Source organism: Alosa sapidissima, chromosome 14 (assembly GCF_018492685.1).
Source record: "Alosa sapidissima isolate fAloSap1 chromosome 14, fAloSap1.pri, whole genome shotgun sequence".
NCBI classification, from domain to species: Eukaryota; Metazoa; Chordata; class Actinopteri; order Clupeiformes; family Clupeidae; genus Alosa; species Alosa sapidissima.
Genome location: NC_055970.1, coordinates 32,640,760 through 32,658,354, shown reverse-complemented (window position 1 = coordinate 32,658,354; position 17,595 = coordinate 32,640,760). Strand labels below are relative to the sequence as shown.

Genomic DNA, 17,595 nt, shown 5'->3' with positions numbered 1-17,595 from the left:
ATAAAAAAATGTAGGATGTTATACAGCATAATGAATACAACCTTGAAGATTTTGGCTTGTTTGCTAGCCTGTCAGGTGATCTAATTAGTTAATATTGTGCTGTCTACGGTATTCTGTATCAGATGTTTAATCCTCGAGAAGAGATAAGGCTCTTTTTGATTAGCATTAAGCTTTTGACGCGCGTCTTAGGAAGACGTCTCTGGTGATTTACGTTCTCTGCGTTTTCATTTCGACATCTTTCGTCAGAGCGCGCGGCGCTTGCCAGGAACATAGCCTTCTTGAGGGGGCACAGGGGGAGTGAACGGGATGAGAGCAGTTTTTTTTCGTGGTCCACAGCTCGGGTCTCATTCACTATAAAAGGCGGTGAACAACCTCCAAAACGCCAGTCAGAAGTCCCGGCGTTCCTGTGCTTATACCTTTAACCAACTGGTTTAACTATTTAGCTGCGTCTGAGATTTGGAAATTAGTCATTGTAAAGAAACACTTTACAAAGAGACAGAAGAATTTGGGGATAACCGTGATCAAGCAGATATTGGTAAAATACTTTTTACGTTTATAATTGTGTATTTCAGCAGCTTGATTTTGTATTTTAACTATTATTATAATTACCTTGACCATTATATTATCTAACGTTGTTTCATTGTCTGTCAAACTGAACGATACAGATTAGGATATGTCAGTGTTTATTTAAAATACTTTAATGCATCTGTGTTTTCGGCTTCATATCAGCACTGCAGGACTGTTGTACTCTGGTTACTTTGAAGACATGCATGTTTTTCATGTGCTTTAATCTAGAGTTGCTCTCGTTTTGCACATCGCTTGCTTTGAACATGAAAGACACCAGAGGGATGCTGGCACCTTGTAAGATCCAATCTAGTGTTGCCCACACACACACACACACACACAGACACACACACACACAGAAGGTGCAAGGGCTCAGGTCAGGCTTGTTCTCTGTTGCTGAGTTTGCAGAAGGAAACGTGCAGAGATGGGATAGTCTGTGAAAACAGCGCTATAAATCCACATGCTCCAGCTCCAAAAATGCTTATTTAAATGCAGCCTCCCTTGAGGGCAGCAAATGAAATATCCATACTGTTTATGTTTCTCATTGTCTGCCGGTTGCAACTTGCATGAGGAAAGGGGACGGTGTAGTATAGAGGTATGTGTGATGCAGCAGATGCAGATGATACTGAACAGCTACTGCATGTAGGCATCATTCATATCACAGACCCTGGAGGTTGGAATAGAAGTGTGTTAAAACCAATTGTGAAAGTGTGTTCAAAAAGTAGTGTGTGTTTGTGTTTGTGCGTGTGTGTGTGCGCGTGTGCGTGAGGACATGGATACTCTGACCAAAGTGAACGTTTGCCATGCGCACGTGTGTGTGTGTGTGTTTGCCTGGCTGCCTGATCTCTGTCACACACCGGTATAAAATTCAGGAGTGAGATGAGAATGGCAGCAAAAGGGAGTGCTGTGTGGAGCACCTCGGATGATAGGCGTGGCGGCCAGGGCAGCGTGGCTGGACGCAGGACTGACTGGGTGTAAACGCCAACCTGGTGTCAGACCTCCAACCTTTCCAAAACCACCAAACAGAGAGAGAGAGAGAAGGAGAGGGGGATAGAGAGAAAGAGAGAGAGGGCTGGAGGAAGCGGTGTGATGGCAGTGGCTCCACTCTGTCTCTGGCCGGTGGGTAAAGTCCTGTTCAGCAGGCTGATTTAAGAGCTCTGCTGTTTGACTTCTCGCTGCCAGCAGGCAGTGGCTGTCACAGGCAGGCTGGCATGTGCCCCCGGGTGTGTGTGCTGTTCTCCACTGGCATTTGCCATGCACGCAAGACAGTGGCAGCACTCACACACACACACACACACACAGCACTTCTCCGCCTGCCCTGACGAAAGAAAAAGAAGAAAAACCCTCATTCACTCTTTCAATAATTTCCTCTCCTCTCTGCTACTCCCATCTCTGCTCTTTACCTCTCATCTTTTCTTTCCTCTCCTCTCTCTTCTCTTCTCTTCTCTCTCCTCTCCTCTCTCTCCTATCCTCTCTACTTCTACTACTCTTTTCTCTCTTCTCCTCTCTTCTCTCCTCTCTTCTCTACTACTCTTTTCTCTCTTCTCTCTCTACTACTCTTTTCTCTTCTCTTCTCTCTCTCTTCTCTACTACTCTTTTCTCTTCTCTCTCTCCTCTCTACTACTCTTTCCCTACTCTCTTCTCTTCTCTTCTCTTCTCTTCTCTTCTCTTCTCTTCTCTTCCATCTCTTGTGCTGTTCTCTGCTCTGTCCCTGTATGTTGTTCTCTTGTCCTCCTCCGGTCCTTGCTGGGTCAGCCAGAGGATGCTTTTATGAGGTCAGAGAAATGACTGATCTAATGAGAATGAAGAGTTTATGACCTGAGCCACTCTTGTGTTTTGGCTCTTAGCTGTCGGCTGCGTAAATCCTTTCTCTTTCCAGACAGTGATTAACTCTCAAAGATTGCACTCTTGTAAAGTTCCGCACTCTTGTAAAATTAACGAGCTCGATTAAGCGGCTTCAGTTTTTTTCACAGCTGACTAAAGCTTTTGGAGGCCAGGTCATAGCTCCCATCACAGACTCCCAAAAAAGTCTAGTTTGAGCAGACATGGCTTTTAATTAAAAGTCATCTGCTTGGTGTTACTCGTGGCATGAAGTTGTAGAGGGCTGCCAGATTTCAATTTGTTATTGTTATGGTTCTGAGTAAATCAGGAGAGATTGTTGTTCTTTTACCACTGAGATGAAACAGGCTTAGGGCAGACTGAAGGGGATCACATGCAACTGGAGTGTGTGATGACCCATGGTGATTTTAGTGATGACCTGAGAGGCCATAGAGAGGAGAACTTTGCAACTTATGCAGTGCATACTGTATGTAAAAATAAGCATGCACAGTTGCATCATCACATTCAGGTCAAACTCAGCAAGTAGCTCATCTGCGATAAGTTTTATGCAGCAGTGGAAGATGGAAGATTGTTCACACAGATTTGCATTTCTGTCAGTAGCCTTACAAGTTGTGAGGCTGCTCACATTTGTTCACGTGGGCATGCCATTGCTGGGGTCATCCAGGCTGTTTGGGCAGCAAGGTTAGTCAGTAGTGAATGGTGGATCGACATCTTGTGTGCCCTTCTAGCTCTGTCTATTTACCTGAGCCTTAAATAGGCCGAGGAACACAAGCCCACACTAAACACACTAGTCCACCCTGATGAGTGTCTGACAGCAGCTAGTTTGTGGGCACACATACATAGACAAGTTCAAGCTCGTTCAGGCGTCTGTGAAGTGTGCCTCTGCAGGTTTCTCACTGTGTGTGTGTGTGTGTGTGTGTGTGTGTGTGTGTGTGTGTGTGTGTGTGTGTGTGTGTGTGTGTGTGTGTGTTTGTGTTGTTTGTCTTTCAGATCCCTGTGTGTGTGCCAATAGGAGCGAAACATTGGAAAAGGAGTCCAGCTCACAGAAGACTGCCCACTGTTGTCTACACAGAATTTGGAGGCTTTCTCTCACACACACACACACACTCTCGCTCTCTCTGACTTACACACCCTCTTAATGACCCACACATCCTCCATGCCCATGCTGCTCACCCTGGCACTCCTGGCGCTGGCCGCCAGGCAGACGGCTGCCCTCTTCCTGCCCGACTCCCCGGAGCTGCGGAAGCTGATGAGCCGCCTTCAGCGCGAGGCCGACAACAGCACCGCCGACGCAGACGCCCAACCTCACACGCGCCATCGCCGCGCCATCCCCTGGTCCGACCGCGACGAGATCCTCAAGCTGCACAACAAGCTGCGCGGCGCCGTCTACCCTACCGCCTCCAACATGGAGTACATGGTGAGTGTGTCACTCCAACCCACTAGCTCCAACATGGAGTACGTAATGACTGTGAGCAAGGACCTGGGCTTTAACACGTTTTAACCAATGTCAGTGTTTGTGGTCACTTTGCTTATGAAATTGGCACAAGAGCATCGGCAGGTTGCGGAGTTACTGCACTGGAATGTAATCTGGAGCGGTGATGCAGTTTCTGATGCTTATCGTTATTATGCAGTAGCAGGGCAGTGATGGTGCTTTGAGCACGTAAACCAGACCAAGTCTTACTGGGCTGGTATGCATTGTAGGCCAACGACCATGGTGAGGATTTTAATCAACTGACAAATTAGAACCCAAATACCACGTGTCAGGCCAATCAGTTGCTTCTCCTTACATTTACTCAGTGTTGAGCTGCACTCAGAACCCCTGGATGTGAAAACCTGAGCTATGGAAAGACTGGCAAACCATGCAGCCAGGATCCCAGCTAATAGTGGAATCAACTTGTTGACCATGGCACCGGGAGGCGTCATTGTTTGAGCAAGGTGCTGAGCCGGTGAGGCGCGTCGAGCCGCGGTGCTCCGCTCCATGTGCCGCTGCCTGCCTCCAGTCTGGCCGAGGCTCCGTCACCCTTATTGGAGATGCCATAAATCTCCACGGAGCTGTTTATTGGCCGCCGTTAGCCGCTCAGCCCCCGTGGCTTAATTGGAAGGGACGTGTTGATTTTACTGGAGTAATCCTCTTTTGGAAAAGATGAACTCACCACGAGCGCGGCCGCGGCCAGCTCACTGAGGTGCTCTTTTCACGGCAGAGATAATTATGCTCAGTCTAAGCTACCTGCTGAGCGCGCCAGACACAGCGCCAGGGCCAGGGCCAGCCCAGAGCTGAGGGCACAGTGGGCACACAAAGAGGGTGGGGGCCTGGGCAGAGGGACTGAATGGAGCAGTGTGAGCCTATGGTTAGACAGGAGAAGAATGTTGCATTGTGGGGCTTGTAGTTCTAAAACAATGAGGTGAATTTGGCATGGTCTAATTGAATAGATGGGTGCATTGCATTTGAAGTGTTTAGAATCTATATTGTACAATATTTTTAGCAACCAGTGGTGACAAAGACCTCTAAATGTCTAGTCTGCTTTCACAGTCGAGTGCAAAAGGTTTGGTTGGACACAGTTGTTGCTGAATGAGAGGCCAGCCGCAAGGTAATGAGTGCATATTTGATGTGTCTGCGTGTCGGGCCCAGTGCGGTTTGTGCAGGGAAGAGAAATACGGTAGCCGCCCGCTCAGATTCTTCCAGTGTCCAGCCGAGGCCAGCACAGCCTCAGGGAACAAGAGAGGGTTTCAGCATGAGGCCTGGACCAGCTCTCTGGCCCTCTGGAGAGAAGAGAGGAAACCTGTGTGTTTGTGTGTGTTTGTGTGTGTGTGTGTGTGTGTGTGTGTGTCTGTCTGTGAGTTTGTGAGTGATTATATGTGTGTTCAGAAAAGTGGAAGAGAGAGAATTGTGTAAGCTAATGTGTGTGTGACTCATTCTCTCTCTCTCTCTCTCTCTCGCTCTCTCTCTCTCTCTCTCTCTGTGTGTGTCTGTATATCTGTGTGTGATTGTGGCTGTGTGGGTGTCTGTGCACATTCGAGGAAGCGTGGGGAGGCTAACCACTGAGGCTCTGGAAATTTACTGAGTCAAGAGGAGCTTCAGTGTGTGCTCTCCTCTGAGTGTGTGTGTGTTGTGTATGTATATCTGTATGTGTGTGTGTGTGTGTGTGTGCGTGTGTATGTGTGTGTGTGTTGTGTATGTATATCTGTATATCTGTATGTGTGTGTGTGTGTGTGTGTGTGTGTGTGTGTGTGTGTGTGTGTGTGTGTGTGTGTGTGTGTGTGTGTGTGTTTGAGAGAGAGAGAGAGAGAGAGAGAGAGAGAGGGACTGGAGGAGACAGGCCTGTGGAAGCAGCCAGACTCTCCCTTTTTGCCGTCTCTCTTCCCGCTCCTTTCCACAGGTGGAGGGAAAACAGCGCAGCGGCGGGAAATGTGTCTAATTTAACCGTGATTGCTGTGGATTTGTAGTGGAGGCCAGCCAGCCTCTGAAGTGCAGTGCAGGGCAGGCCAGGCGCTGTTTTACTTGCCTTTCAAGCGCTGTGTTCTCAGATCAGTTGTAAAGGAATTGTGCAGAGCTTTGCAGAGCTTTTCCATGTGGTGGGGCTGTGTGGGAATCAGAGTCTCATAAAATGGCCTATTAAAGAAAAGGCGTGCGTGTGCATTGTCTCGTGAAGCTGAGAGGGAAGGTGCTGGTATGCAGGGGTCAGCAGCAGAGAGGTGCAGATGAGCCACAGATTTCTGCTTGCTCTGTGTTTGCCTTTGCCAGCTTTGGAGCAGCTTTTCTGACACTGTGTGTGTGTGTGTGTGTGTGTGTGTGTGTGTGTGTGTGTGTATGTGTGAGCAGGTCTGGGATGACCAGCTGGAGCGATCCGCCACTCATTGGGCACACCAATGCATATGGGACCATGGGCCCACGGATCTCCTCATGTCCATCGGGCAGAACCTGGCAGTGCACTGGGGCAGGTAAGCCACTCACATGATGAATATCATGATTCTTTAGTGTGCATATGTGCGCTATTGTAGATTTGTTTTTGTTTTATGTTCATTTGAATTTCAACCTTACTGTGAAAACCAAAAAAGCCATTTTAATAGTACTAATATTTACCTGATCTGATGTGATTTCATTGTATCTATAAACTACATATGTCGTAGTTATGGATATTATAACTATATGACTAGCATTATCATCACCATGCATTATCATCACCATGCATTATCATCACCATGCATTATCATCACCATGCATTATCGCACATAAATCCATTGTTCCTCCACCCCTAGTCCTGGACCCCCACCCTCATTCACCACCCTTGCTGTACTTCCTTCCCTCTTTTTCTTCTGACAACCCCCCCCCCCACACACACACACACACACTCACACACAGACAGACTCATGCCCCATTGCATACACATTCCAACATCACTCAGAATGCCCCCGATACTTATTGAACAGCATGGACAGTGTTTGGAGAGGGAACAGTGTTTACAGTACAATACCTATTATGTAACCACTCAGTAAGAGTGAGTGAGTGTGTGTGAGTGAGAGTGAGTGTGTGTGGTGTGGTGTGGTGGTGAAAGAGAGAGGGTCTGTCTTTTGTACACTGTTCTAGAGCACACTGTGCTACTGTGCTCAACCCCACAGCAGGTGACTTCCCAGGAATCCTCTCTCCTGTTCCCCAACCGGTCCCCAACCTCCTTCTCTCTCTCTCTCTCTCTCTCTCACTCTCCCTTTCTCTCTCTCAAACTTTCTTCCTTCCTTCCTTCCTCTCTGTCCATCCAAGCAAATCATTTGACGCTTGTCCAAGCCCCTTCCTCTCATCTCCTCCACCCATCTGTGTCCCTCAGCTCCATATAAAGGCATGTTCTCTGCGCTGCCGCCCGGACGATTTGTCAGGGGGAGCGTCAACTTGTTTGGGTTTGCTTGTTTTACGCAGGACAGTGCAAGAACTCCTCTCGAGGATGTGTGTGTATGTGTGTGTGTGTTTGTGGGGAGGGGGAGGGGGGGAGATGCAGTACTAAAAGGGAATCAGTAAAGTCAGCACACACAGAAGGCGGCCATGTTGGATTTCATCCCAACATGGTCCTGCCTCTACCCACTTACTCTCTGCACAGCATCTGCATCTGTGCTCTGGCTGCATTCTTATGTGTTCCTTCTCCCCTGTGTCTGTCCCCTTTCTTCTCTTGCAGGTATCGCTCGCCAGCCTACCACGTGCAGGCCTGGTACGATGAGGTGAAGGACTACACCTACCCCTACCCTCATGAGTGCAACCCCTGGTGCCCTGACCGCTGTTCTGGACCTATGTGCACCCACTACACCCAGGTGAGTTATGGATTTGATATTCATCATTTAGATGATGCTCTTATTTAGATCGATTGGTTAGATCCCTAACCACTAGACCATCACCACCCCACAGAGATGAGAATAAGTGATAGGCTGTAGAGTAGGTCAAAAGAGCCACATATATCCACAGAGCTGTTACATGAAAAAAAGCAAAACAACAGAGCCATTTTGCAATCGGGTTCCACTTAAGGCTGTCAGCATCATTATTTTGACAATAAGTCCAAACTGCCCACTGAGCATGTTGCTAATGGGTTTATTTGCGTGTCTGTTTTGCATATGCCATACGTCCTCTCATCTGAGTTTGATATGTAGCACATGTGACCCGCATACGTACAGATTCAGGTATGTGCAAGGGTTGTAGAAAACAACATGTGTGGCGCAGCTTCTGCAACTGCACCCAATTAAGCAGAGGCAGAGCCCTTTTCACAAGCGCACATAAACACATGAAACAGGTTCCAAAAGAAAGGTGGAGCCTCTTTGGCCGATCACATCATTCTTCCATCCCTCTCTTTACTCGTTTTTTTACTCAAGAGAGGGGGAAGACTAGGATGGAGGAGTGTACGGCTGGCCTGCTGTCCCCTCAGACTTTACTTTGTACCAGGGATGGGTTTGTGAAAACACTCGCCCTCCCTCCCTCCTTGCCTCCGACTCCAACTCCCTCTCAGAAACCAGGTCATGAGCATCTGGAAGCCGTTCCCAGACTCGTGGATCACTTTCCTGTTTGACCTGGATTCCTTTGAAGGTTCCGGAACGTGGGGAACAATGCCAAGTCCGTGCACCCGCTCCCCCTGTTGCAGCCCCTCGGATGCACACAATGGGAGAGCGTCTTAAGTAGTTGAGTATCAGGGTTTGGCGTTCAGGATACCCCGACAGTGGTTAACATTTCTATAAGACCTGAAGGGCCTTGGTGATATATTCCTCAGTGCCGTGTCAGCCCCAGAAGTGTCAGAGTGACTGGAGGAGTGTGATGGTGGAGAGCGGTAGCTTTGCTGAATCACTGTCTCTCAGTCGTCACCCTCACTGGCCTCTCCTTGGCTCGAGACGGGGAAGTACATTCCTGAGGCAGGGAGAAAAAAAGTGAGAGAGGAGGAGGAGGAGGAGGGGGAAAAAAGCTTTCAGACATCTCTGTGTGGCTGGATGCAAACCCACTGTGCAGTATGTGTACATTTGTGCGTGTGAGGGAAAGAGAGAGAGAGAGGAAGAAAGAGAGAGAGAGAGAATGGACTGAGTAAGCATTTCTCATTCATTTTTTGGAGTTGAAGTGGCTGGCTTGCTGACATGGCCTACCCCTGGTGAACCCTCTGCAATTCCATACTCATTGAGAAGAGGGGAAACGGCTCCAAAGTCAAAGAGGATTAGGAGAGCTATGGCTGCTTTATTTGAGTGGCTGGCCCAGAGGCAGGTCATGAGAAACATCACAGACGTTCACAGGAAACAAGCTGCTCTCTGGGTCAGACTTGAGGTCCATCTCCTTCCTGTGGCAGGCGCACAGTGAGAAGGGCCCTCTTGGCCCTCCATTAGGGCCCCAGGGGGCCATCAATCTGCCCGTGGTGGCACTGTCTGGGAAACACTTCCTCACACAACAGACCTGGCAGACCTGAGCAGGGTGGAAGAAAGGGGGATGGAAAGGGTGAGATAAAGAGAGAGAGAGATGGAGAGAGAGGAGAGCAGTGTGGGGACTGGCTACTGTTTCTGCTTGTTTTAAAAGCCTCCCACCATTAGAACTGTTGAGACTCTCTGTCTGCCCATGCCAATCGTCAAAGACAAACACTCCCATTTCAGCAGTCCCTCTCCCTCAGCGTCCCCAACTTCCGTAAACTGTGAACAGAAATGTTCCAGCTCAACACAATGTTTGAATGGTTAAAGGGTTAAAAATGATTGAAAACATACACATAACGCATGTGTGAATAGCTCAACACATAAAAACAATTAATCTATACTATAAATTGATGTTTTCCCTTGTGTGTGTGTGTGTGTGTGTGTGTGTGTGTGTGTGTGTGTGTGTGTGTGTGTGTGTGTGTGTGTGTGTGTGTGTGTGTGTGTGTGTGTGTGTGTGTAGCTGGTCTGGGCAACTACAAGTCGAGTGGGGTGTGCCGTGCACACGTGCTCCCGGATGAACGTGTGGGGAGAGATCTGGGAGAACGCCGTCTACCTCGTGTGCAACTACTCCCCCAAGTAAGCACCCTTTTTCTCCCACACCGTGTGCACTGACCTTAGCCGACATCTCCAGCGTTTATCCCCATGCTAAAGGCATTTCCAATGGAAGTATTTATCTCACAGCTAGCCTTCCATGACACATTGAGAGCCTACCATTTTTCCAGCCACAGGGAAAATAATCAAGGTGAAGGAAAGAAAAACAAGGGCTGCCCTGCCTCTTCTTTTCCAGATGGCTCTGATGATTTAATTGCCAGTGGGATGAGGGAGGGGTGGAGTGGGGGAGGGAGTTTAAGCTCTGGGCTCCGGAGAGCTGGAGGACATTGTGATAGTGTGAAGAGATCTGTGACAGCCAGCGGGGCCATTATACTGATCTCACACGGCCTCTTCTGCTCATGCTTTAGGGGCAACTGGATCGGAGAGGCCCCCTACCAACATGGCCGCCCTTGCTCCCAGTGCCCACCCAGCTATGGAGGAGGATGCAGAGACAACCTCTGCTATAAGGGTGGGTGTGGAGCAGTCCTCCAAATGTGCCACTGATTGCATTGTAATGTCATGATATCATTGTATCATAATGTAATATGATAATAATAATAATGTAATTGTAATATGATAATGTAACTATGAATTGTACAACTTGTATGCTTGGGGACTTGTGTATGGGGCTGACTCTGTCCATCTCTCTGGTCCAGGAGACACCCAGCGTCCTGAGACAGAAGACATGAATGAGGTGGAGAGACAGCAGGTGCCCATCCAGCCCCGCATCACCACCACCAGACCCAAGCCCAGGCCCAGACCCACCCCTGCCAGGAGACCTTCAGTCATGCCCTCCACACCAAGATCTACACAGTTCCTGGGTCAGTTTAGAGAGATGTTCATAAATATAAAATAAAAAATGTGCTTATCTAGTATCAGTGTTTCAACAGCTGACTTGAAAATCCTTGAAGGCTAAAATAGCTTTGTACTGATTTGCAGCCCAGAATATTAAATGTGAGACTAAGATGAGAGACAAATGCAGAGGATCTACCTGCAACAGGTCAGTATACTTCTCACATTCTTTTAAAGTACCTACACTGATACCAGTCCTGCCACCATACTCACTGATTTGAATGTCTTTAACAGGTATAAGTGTCCTGCTAACTGCTTGAACAAGAAGGGCAAAGTATGGGGTACACTGTATTATGATGTGGTAAGTCTTCTACTCTGAGTTTCCATAGCAATAACACTATATGTGTAACCCTTCAAAGGCATTTTTCACTAAAAGGCAATGGCTTCTTCCAACAGCAATCAAGCATTTGCCGTGCTGCAATGCATTATGGGGTCATCGACAACAGTGGCGGTGTAGTAGACATTACCAGGAAGGACAGGCTACCATTCTTTGTCAAGTCAACAAAGAATGGCATTGAATCTTTCAGGTATGGTTTGGGTAGAGGGATGATGGAGAAAATTATAGTGCTGGACTCCTGTAAACAGACAGGAGTCATCATCAGTAATGTGTCTTCAAAACTGCAGGACAGTCTTCCATGAATGAAACTAATAATCATAATGTATGTTTCTTTTTTCAGCAAATACAAACCTTCTAATGCCTTTGTTGTGGCGAGGGTAGAGAGTAAGTATCTTTAATCAGATTCAACAGCATGCCTTCTCTTTCATCACTCTATATACTGTGAAACTGGGCTGTAGTTCATTGTTTCATAATATCTCATCTTTTCCCCTTCTCTCTCCCTCCCTCCCCTCCACAGGGCAATCAGTGGACTGCTATGCCACAGTAGCAGAGATATGTCCATACAAGAAGCCCTATACCAACTGCCCCAGGTAGATATTTCTATTTGTATTTCTATCATATTAAAATACTTATGATAGAAGCAGAGTGCATCTCAGTAGACCACTTTTAAAACCTTCATCCCTCATACCAGAGACCAGTCCAGTGTTTTAGGCCAATACCGAGGCTTTGCATTATGGTATTACTGGAATGTTTCATATTTGCAATAAGCAAAACCAAAGTGACCATAGTTGTCCAACTCCATACATATAGTATGTAGCTGAAACTAGAACCCACAAATACACTTCAGGAATGCTGCAGAGTCTCTGCCGAGCACATAAATGTACCGATGCTCATTCTGTCCTGTTTCACTAATCGTCCGTGTCCTCCGTGTCCTCTCCAAAGGGTATACTGTCCAGCGCGCTGCAAGAACCAGCCGTCCTATTGGGCTCCGGTGGTTGGAAACAGCATGTACGCTGATGTGAGTACACGCCGGGCTCCTCTTCTCCGGGATGGCGGGGGCATATGGGTTTCTGCTCTGACCTGATTTATGGGAACTGGCGGGGGTGGTGATGGGGAAGGGGGGTGATCGGGTAATGTTAAGCGCCAACAAACTCTTAAGAGGCTGTGCCGTGCCGTTTTTTTTTTTTTTTGTGGCGGCAGCGACCGCAAGAGCGCCTCCGAGAGGCGGCGCAAAAACACGCTCGGAACGCGTGCGAGCGGTGCAGTGGAGTGGTGCAGTGGAGCGGAGCGCAATGCGGCGGTGGCCAGTAATGTCTCTGACAGAAGCGGCTGACCGCATCCAGCTGCTGATCTGGAGAGCTGAGCTCGGCTCACTGACTCACTGCTGGCACCAGGGCCAGCCCAGGCACTGGGATCGGACCAGCACCGGGCCCAGATCTGAAAACCCCTCATGCTGTGAGGGAAGCTTCCACTCACCACCATCCCTTTGTAATTTATCATTTCATTCCAAGTTTTAAGACCCTCTGCTCAGGGACTGGGGACTGCCCAGACACTGCATCATCTTAATTTACATTAGCCCTTACATAAGGCATCCTCAATCACTGCAGGGTTTCAAACCAGCTCAAGCATGGCCTAGGAAAAAAAGTAACAGTAGATCAGTTTGTGTTTAGCAGCAGATTCTCACCGCTGCATTAAGCCGAGTATGTTTCAGAGCTGCTCAGCAGACGCACATGCTGTGACAGGCTCTCTCCACTAATGGAACAACTGTCCTCAGACGTCTGGCCTTGAACAGGGAAAGGAAGGATGGTTTGGATGTCCACCAGCTCAGCGCTCCAGACTGAAGGGTGGAATAGCATCCCTGTCTGAGAACGCCATGCCCAGGAATGGTGTCTTGGTGTCATATGCTGCAAAGGTGTCATCCAAAGTTGACATTTGGAGCTCGATTCACAGTGTCTTTTACAAGATATACGTCCTTTCCATAAGCTTGGGCCAGCCATAGGCTGCATAAGGAAGCATATCATTCTTGGTCAAATATTTGAATTTCAAAGGCTAGTCCTCTATCTCTAGTCTAGTCCTCTATCTTCTTAGAGCTGCCCTGTGTGAGTGGGAGCGGTCGTCTGAACTCATTGCCCTCACTTGAACCTCCTGCCTTTTGGCTTATTCCAGCAGCATTCCACTGCAAAAGCCGCACTGCCGTCCAACTGGCCACACATCAGTGCACTCCCGAGGGACCTCAAACAATCCCCAAACTCTCTCACTGTTTCAGGGACCTGAGGCCAGCATTCACAGACCAACCACACCAGCACGTAGATGGATGGGCAACCCCCCCCCCCCCCCCCAAAAAAAAAAAAAAAAACCTTGAGTTTGTGAAAATACAAGAAAGGGGCATTGTGATAAAACAGCCTCAGTGGGGACTGCTTGGCAGAAATCGGCAGGAATGAGGGAGCGAGGGGGGAGGGCAGGAATGGTCCTGGTCCAGGGAGGGAACGTGACCCTGCACGTGCCTCCGTGAAGCAGCTGAATGAGCTGGCCATGCAGGCGTGTGGGTGATAAGACTGCTGGACGTGGCCCGGCTGGAGCTCTGCTCTGACCAAAGGCCCAGGCGCCTTTCACTGTCCCGGGCTGCGGTTGATCAGCAGAGGGCCTCAGCAGTGATCTGGCGTGAGGCGAAGCACTTTACTCCCTAATACCAGTGATGTCAGTGGTCTGGGCTCCCCACAGCTGAGGTCATGTGTTTGGAACCAAGGCCATTGCCCTTATATGCCAGGATTACAAGTGGAGGTTGGGAGAGTGTTCATTCAGTGAACAGGGAGTGGAGGATGCCTTTTTGTCATGTTCTTGTAACGAAACTAGTAGAACGGCACCAGCCAAGGTCATGTGTTGACACATACTAACGCAATACCAAGTTTACACAAACTAACTGTCCTTAGGAAGCCGACTGTAACATCAACATTGTGAATAGTTAAACAGTTTGTACATTTTCACTAATAACAAATACTGTGTCTTTTAGAGTGCTGAAATGTACACTGTACCTTCTATGGCTTTTATTTAGATCTAAATTAGATGAATGCATTCGGTCAGAGCAAGAGGAAAACTGGTTGTGATTGGTCATTACTAAACAAGGCCTTTGCCTCCTCTGCAGAGCTCCAGCATCTGCAGAGCCGCCATCCACGCCGGGGTGATCAAGGATGAGGGAGGCAATGTGGACATCCTGGCCCTGGAGAGGAAGAAGAGCTATGTCGGAGTTCTGAAGAACAGCATCCAGTCAGACAGGTACCAGTACTGCCCGCTATGGCCGCGATGCCCTTGCTCCCTTTCCCCCTGCCCCTGCCCCTGCCCCTGCCCCTGCCCCTGCCCCTGTCTCTGCCTCTAATCCATGGTCAGATGCCCAGGCACTTAGAGGCTCAAGAGGGCCAAAACTGCGCTTGGCACGCAGGGGCGCAAGAGTAATGGTGCGGTTTCCGCATGTGGACGGACCACACATGGACGCTTTGCTTACTTTAGCCCAGTTCTCAGTGGTGTGTGTGTGTGCAAAGTTGCTGCATAGACAGAAACCCATGTCAAGCAACGAGAGAGAGAGAGAGAGAGAGAGAGAGAGAGAGAAATCCGAGCGTCAAATCAAACAGCTCAAGCTCAGCCCTGATTGATCTGCACCTTAATTAATAGCTACGGTACATGTCTCAGTGGTAACAAGATGGGGCCAACAAAAAACGCTATAACAATGAGTGCCATTGGAATGGATCTATTGCCTTGACAAGAAGATACACAGTTGATTTGATGCAACCTTCATGCATGGGAGGCTGATGTGGTCAGGCATTTATTAACAAGGAAATAATCGCACCCTATCCAGTAACTTGTGGATGGAAAAGCTGTCGGGGGCTCAGTGGTTCCCCTTGTATCAGATAATTGCGGTTGATTTGGGGCCAGTTGAGGCCACGGTTACATTAGCAGAGATGGCAAAGCTTCAAGGCCGCTCCACTAATGAATTAATAACAAAGCCATCAAGCCAAGCACAATAGTCAATAGTGGCGGCCAGAGAGGTCAGTCACGGTAAGTGAGGCCATAACATAGGTAACAATGAGCCAGTGTTTGAGTCATGCTTTCCAGATACATCCAAGGCTATTTCACGACATAATACGAGTCCCCTGTGCAATATTAGAATAGCTTCTTATTCAGCATAGCCATAACCACTGTCCAAAATGGCACCAGGAAAAGTATGTCAAATATTAAATGGCAAACCAGAATGGTTTAAACAGGTCTATTAAAACTCCCTATTTGGTTGAGGTTTACGTTTTTTATGCTTTAGAGTTTGTATGCTGTCATCCTACCATGAGCCTCTTTTTCTTCATAGATTTTCTTCCCAGTGTAATACGTCTTTAAATATGCTCTCTCTCTCTCTCTCTCTCTCTGTTTTTCAGTAAGAGCAGTCATGATGGGGGCTCATTCCGTGTCTTCGCTGTGCGAGAGTGATAGCACACATACGGAACCTCCTATCCATCCCCCAAACAGCGTTCGGACACTCTGAGGCCCTCTGGACAGGAAGTGACCTTATGCTGTGTGCCACCATAGCAGGTCTCACTATCTGGCCTCTGTCGACTCGAGGGGGAATGGGACCCCTGTACAGGATAAATGGATTCCACTTCTAGTCAAACAAGTGCACTTTTTAACATTTGAGATAAGAGATCGGCCAACTCACGGAAGCGACCAAACAAGGAAGGTTCCTCCATCACTCCTTCACTCGTATAGACTGCAGATGTTTATATTTCTGAAAAGGTTTAGTCTTACACATAGTTGATACAGATTCTGTGTGATCGCAATCACATTTAAACAGCAGTGCTGGTTTTATATGTCATAAAATATGTCAACCTGAAATCAAATAATAATTATTATTTTTTTGTTTTTCAAAATTATTTTTTCTGTCATTTTTATAAAATTATGTTTGTTCATTTTATAAATTGAACTCTAAATTGTTGATCACCATACACGGGAATGTATATTGATCACTCTGTATTTAATCATTTTGTACAGACTTTTTTATTTGAAAGAAAAATCTTGTTAAGCTTTACATCTTTATCATTTCAGCTTTATTTTTCATGCTTTTTTTATTTGCCTAGAGATCTAAAGAGTCCCTACCATTCTGGTTTAGCTGTATGTGAGTGTGTGTGTGCATGTGCATGTGCGTGCGTGCATGTGTGTGTGTGCGTGTATGTGTGTGTGTTTGTGTTTGAGATAGTGAGTCTGTGTGTATGTGTGTGTGTGTGTGTGTGTGTGTGTGTGTGTGTGTGAGTGGGTCCGTGTTTGGCTTGGTGGAGGAGCCTGGACAGACGGATGTGTTGAGTAGGTAGAGGAGAAGCAGAAAAGAGAGGGGGAGGGAGAGGCACACCTCCAAGGAAAAGAAACCCTTCCTGAACAACCCTCCCATCCCTTCCAGAATCAATAGTGTGCAGACATCTTAGTAAAGGTGCAAAAACATTGTAACAGTGTTTCTTCCCCTTTGAGGCTCCGGGTGCGTGCATAGACAGAGAGTGTCCAGTATGCTGCTGCTGCTCTCACAGAACCCCACTAATCAAAGATTATTGTTCCAAACTACATTTACAAAAGATCACAGCCAAGCATGTCACATTCTGCCCTGCACACTCGGTGAAATACAATCATATAGTAATTACAGCAAATGTTTATTTCTCCCACGTGAACTAGTGAAATGTACGAGCTCTTTTCTTTTCTCACAGTAATAAGTATATGTCAAATCCAGAGTTAGTTTCTCCCAAGAGTAATTTAAGTGAAACTTACATTATGTTCCAGGCACTAGGAAAATGATTTATATTACAAGTGGGCATGCCTGATCCGTAAATCTCTACTGCATAGCAAAGTAATAAGATAATGATAATTATGCAGGAGGTCTGAGCTTGTCAGACCGCTGACTCAAACCTTTGCTAGTCCACACTTTCTCTTGTCCTTGTAGGCCACTTTGTAAACGAAAGCTAAAATATGCAAACATGTCAGTATGTAGGTACACATGCCTGCAATGAACTCAATGCCAGTTGAACTCACCATGCTGCTTGCTGTGTGTCTCTTTCCTTTTTGTATTGGCTACCTCAGTCCTGTCGCAGCGTTTTATTTCAAATTGAACATTTTGTTTGAGGGGAGGGCAATCTCGAGTTTTTTGTACAGCTATGGAAATTGTTTACTGTAAATACTTTTGTGTTTTATAAAATTGTCTTCTTTGATGTAAAGCTATCTTTCTTTGTTGTGTAATGGGATATCTATGTCTGGCTTTATACAGACAATGGAGGGTTTTGTATTTTTTGCACAATTTGGAAAAAAAAATAAAGTTGTGATAAATGAGCTTGTTGAGTTGATGTTAATGAGTCAGGGTGAGGATGTGTCATCAACTTGGCTTGATGTGGTAGCAAACCTTCAGTCAGAAAGTTGCATCTGAATCCATCTGGCCCGGTCAGCAGTCCAATCTTATCAGGTTTATCCTGTGCAATTTAGGT

At 47.3% G+C, this 17,595-nt stretch overlaps 1 protein-coding gene across 1 annotated transcript; it reads left to right on the top strand.

Moving 5' to 3' along the window:
• The first annotated feature begins 372 nt into the window (after positions 1-372).
• On the top strand, positions 373-17,444 carry crispld2 (cysteine-rich secretory protein LCCL domain containing 2). Its single transcript, XM_042062073.1, has 15 exons — positions 373-535; positions 3,394-3,820; positions 6,224-6,342; positions 7,566-7,698; positions 9,779-9,894; positions 10,278-10,378; positions 10,566-10,730; positions 10,849-10,909; positions 10,996-11,062; positions 11,158-11,288; positions 11,439-11,482; positions 11,616-11,688; positions 12,041-12,116; positions 14,241-14,371; positions 15,517-17,444. The coding sequence occupies exons 2-15, from the start codon at positions 3,542-3,544 to the stop codon at positions 15,566-15,568; spliced, it is 1,548 nt and encodes a 515-aa protein (XP_041918007.1). The 5' UTR covers positions 373-535; positions 3,394-3,541; the 3' UTR covers positions 15,569-17,444.
• The last annotated feature ends 151 nt before the right edge of the window (positions 17,445-17,595 follow it).

Coding starts and splice junctions, on each gene's coding strand:
- crispld2 (XM_042062073.1), top strand. CDS start 3,542: ATGACCCACACATCCTCCATGCCCATGCTGCTCACCCTGGCACTCCTG. Junction 9,895..10,277: donor GTGTGCAACTACTCCCCCAA/GTAAGCACCCTT, acceptor CTCATGCTTTAG/GGGCAACTGGATCGGAGAGG. Junction 11,483..11,615: donor TGTTGTGGCGAGGGTAGAGA/GTAAGTATCTTT, acceptor TCCCCTCCACAG/GGCAATCAGTGGACTGCTAT.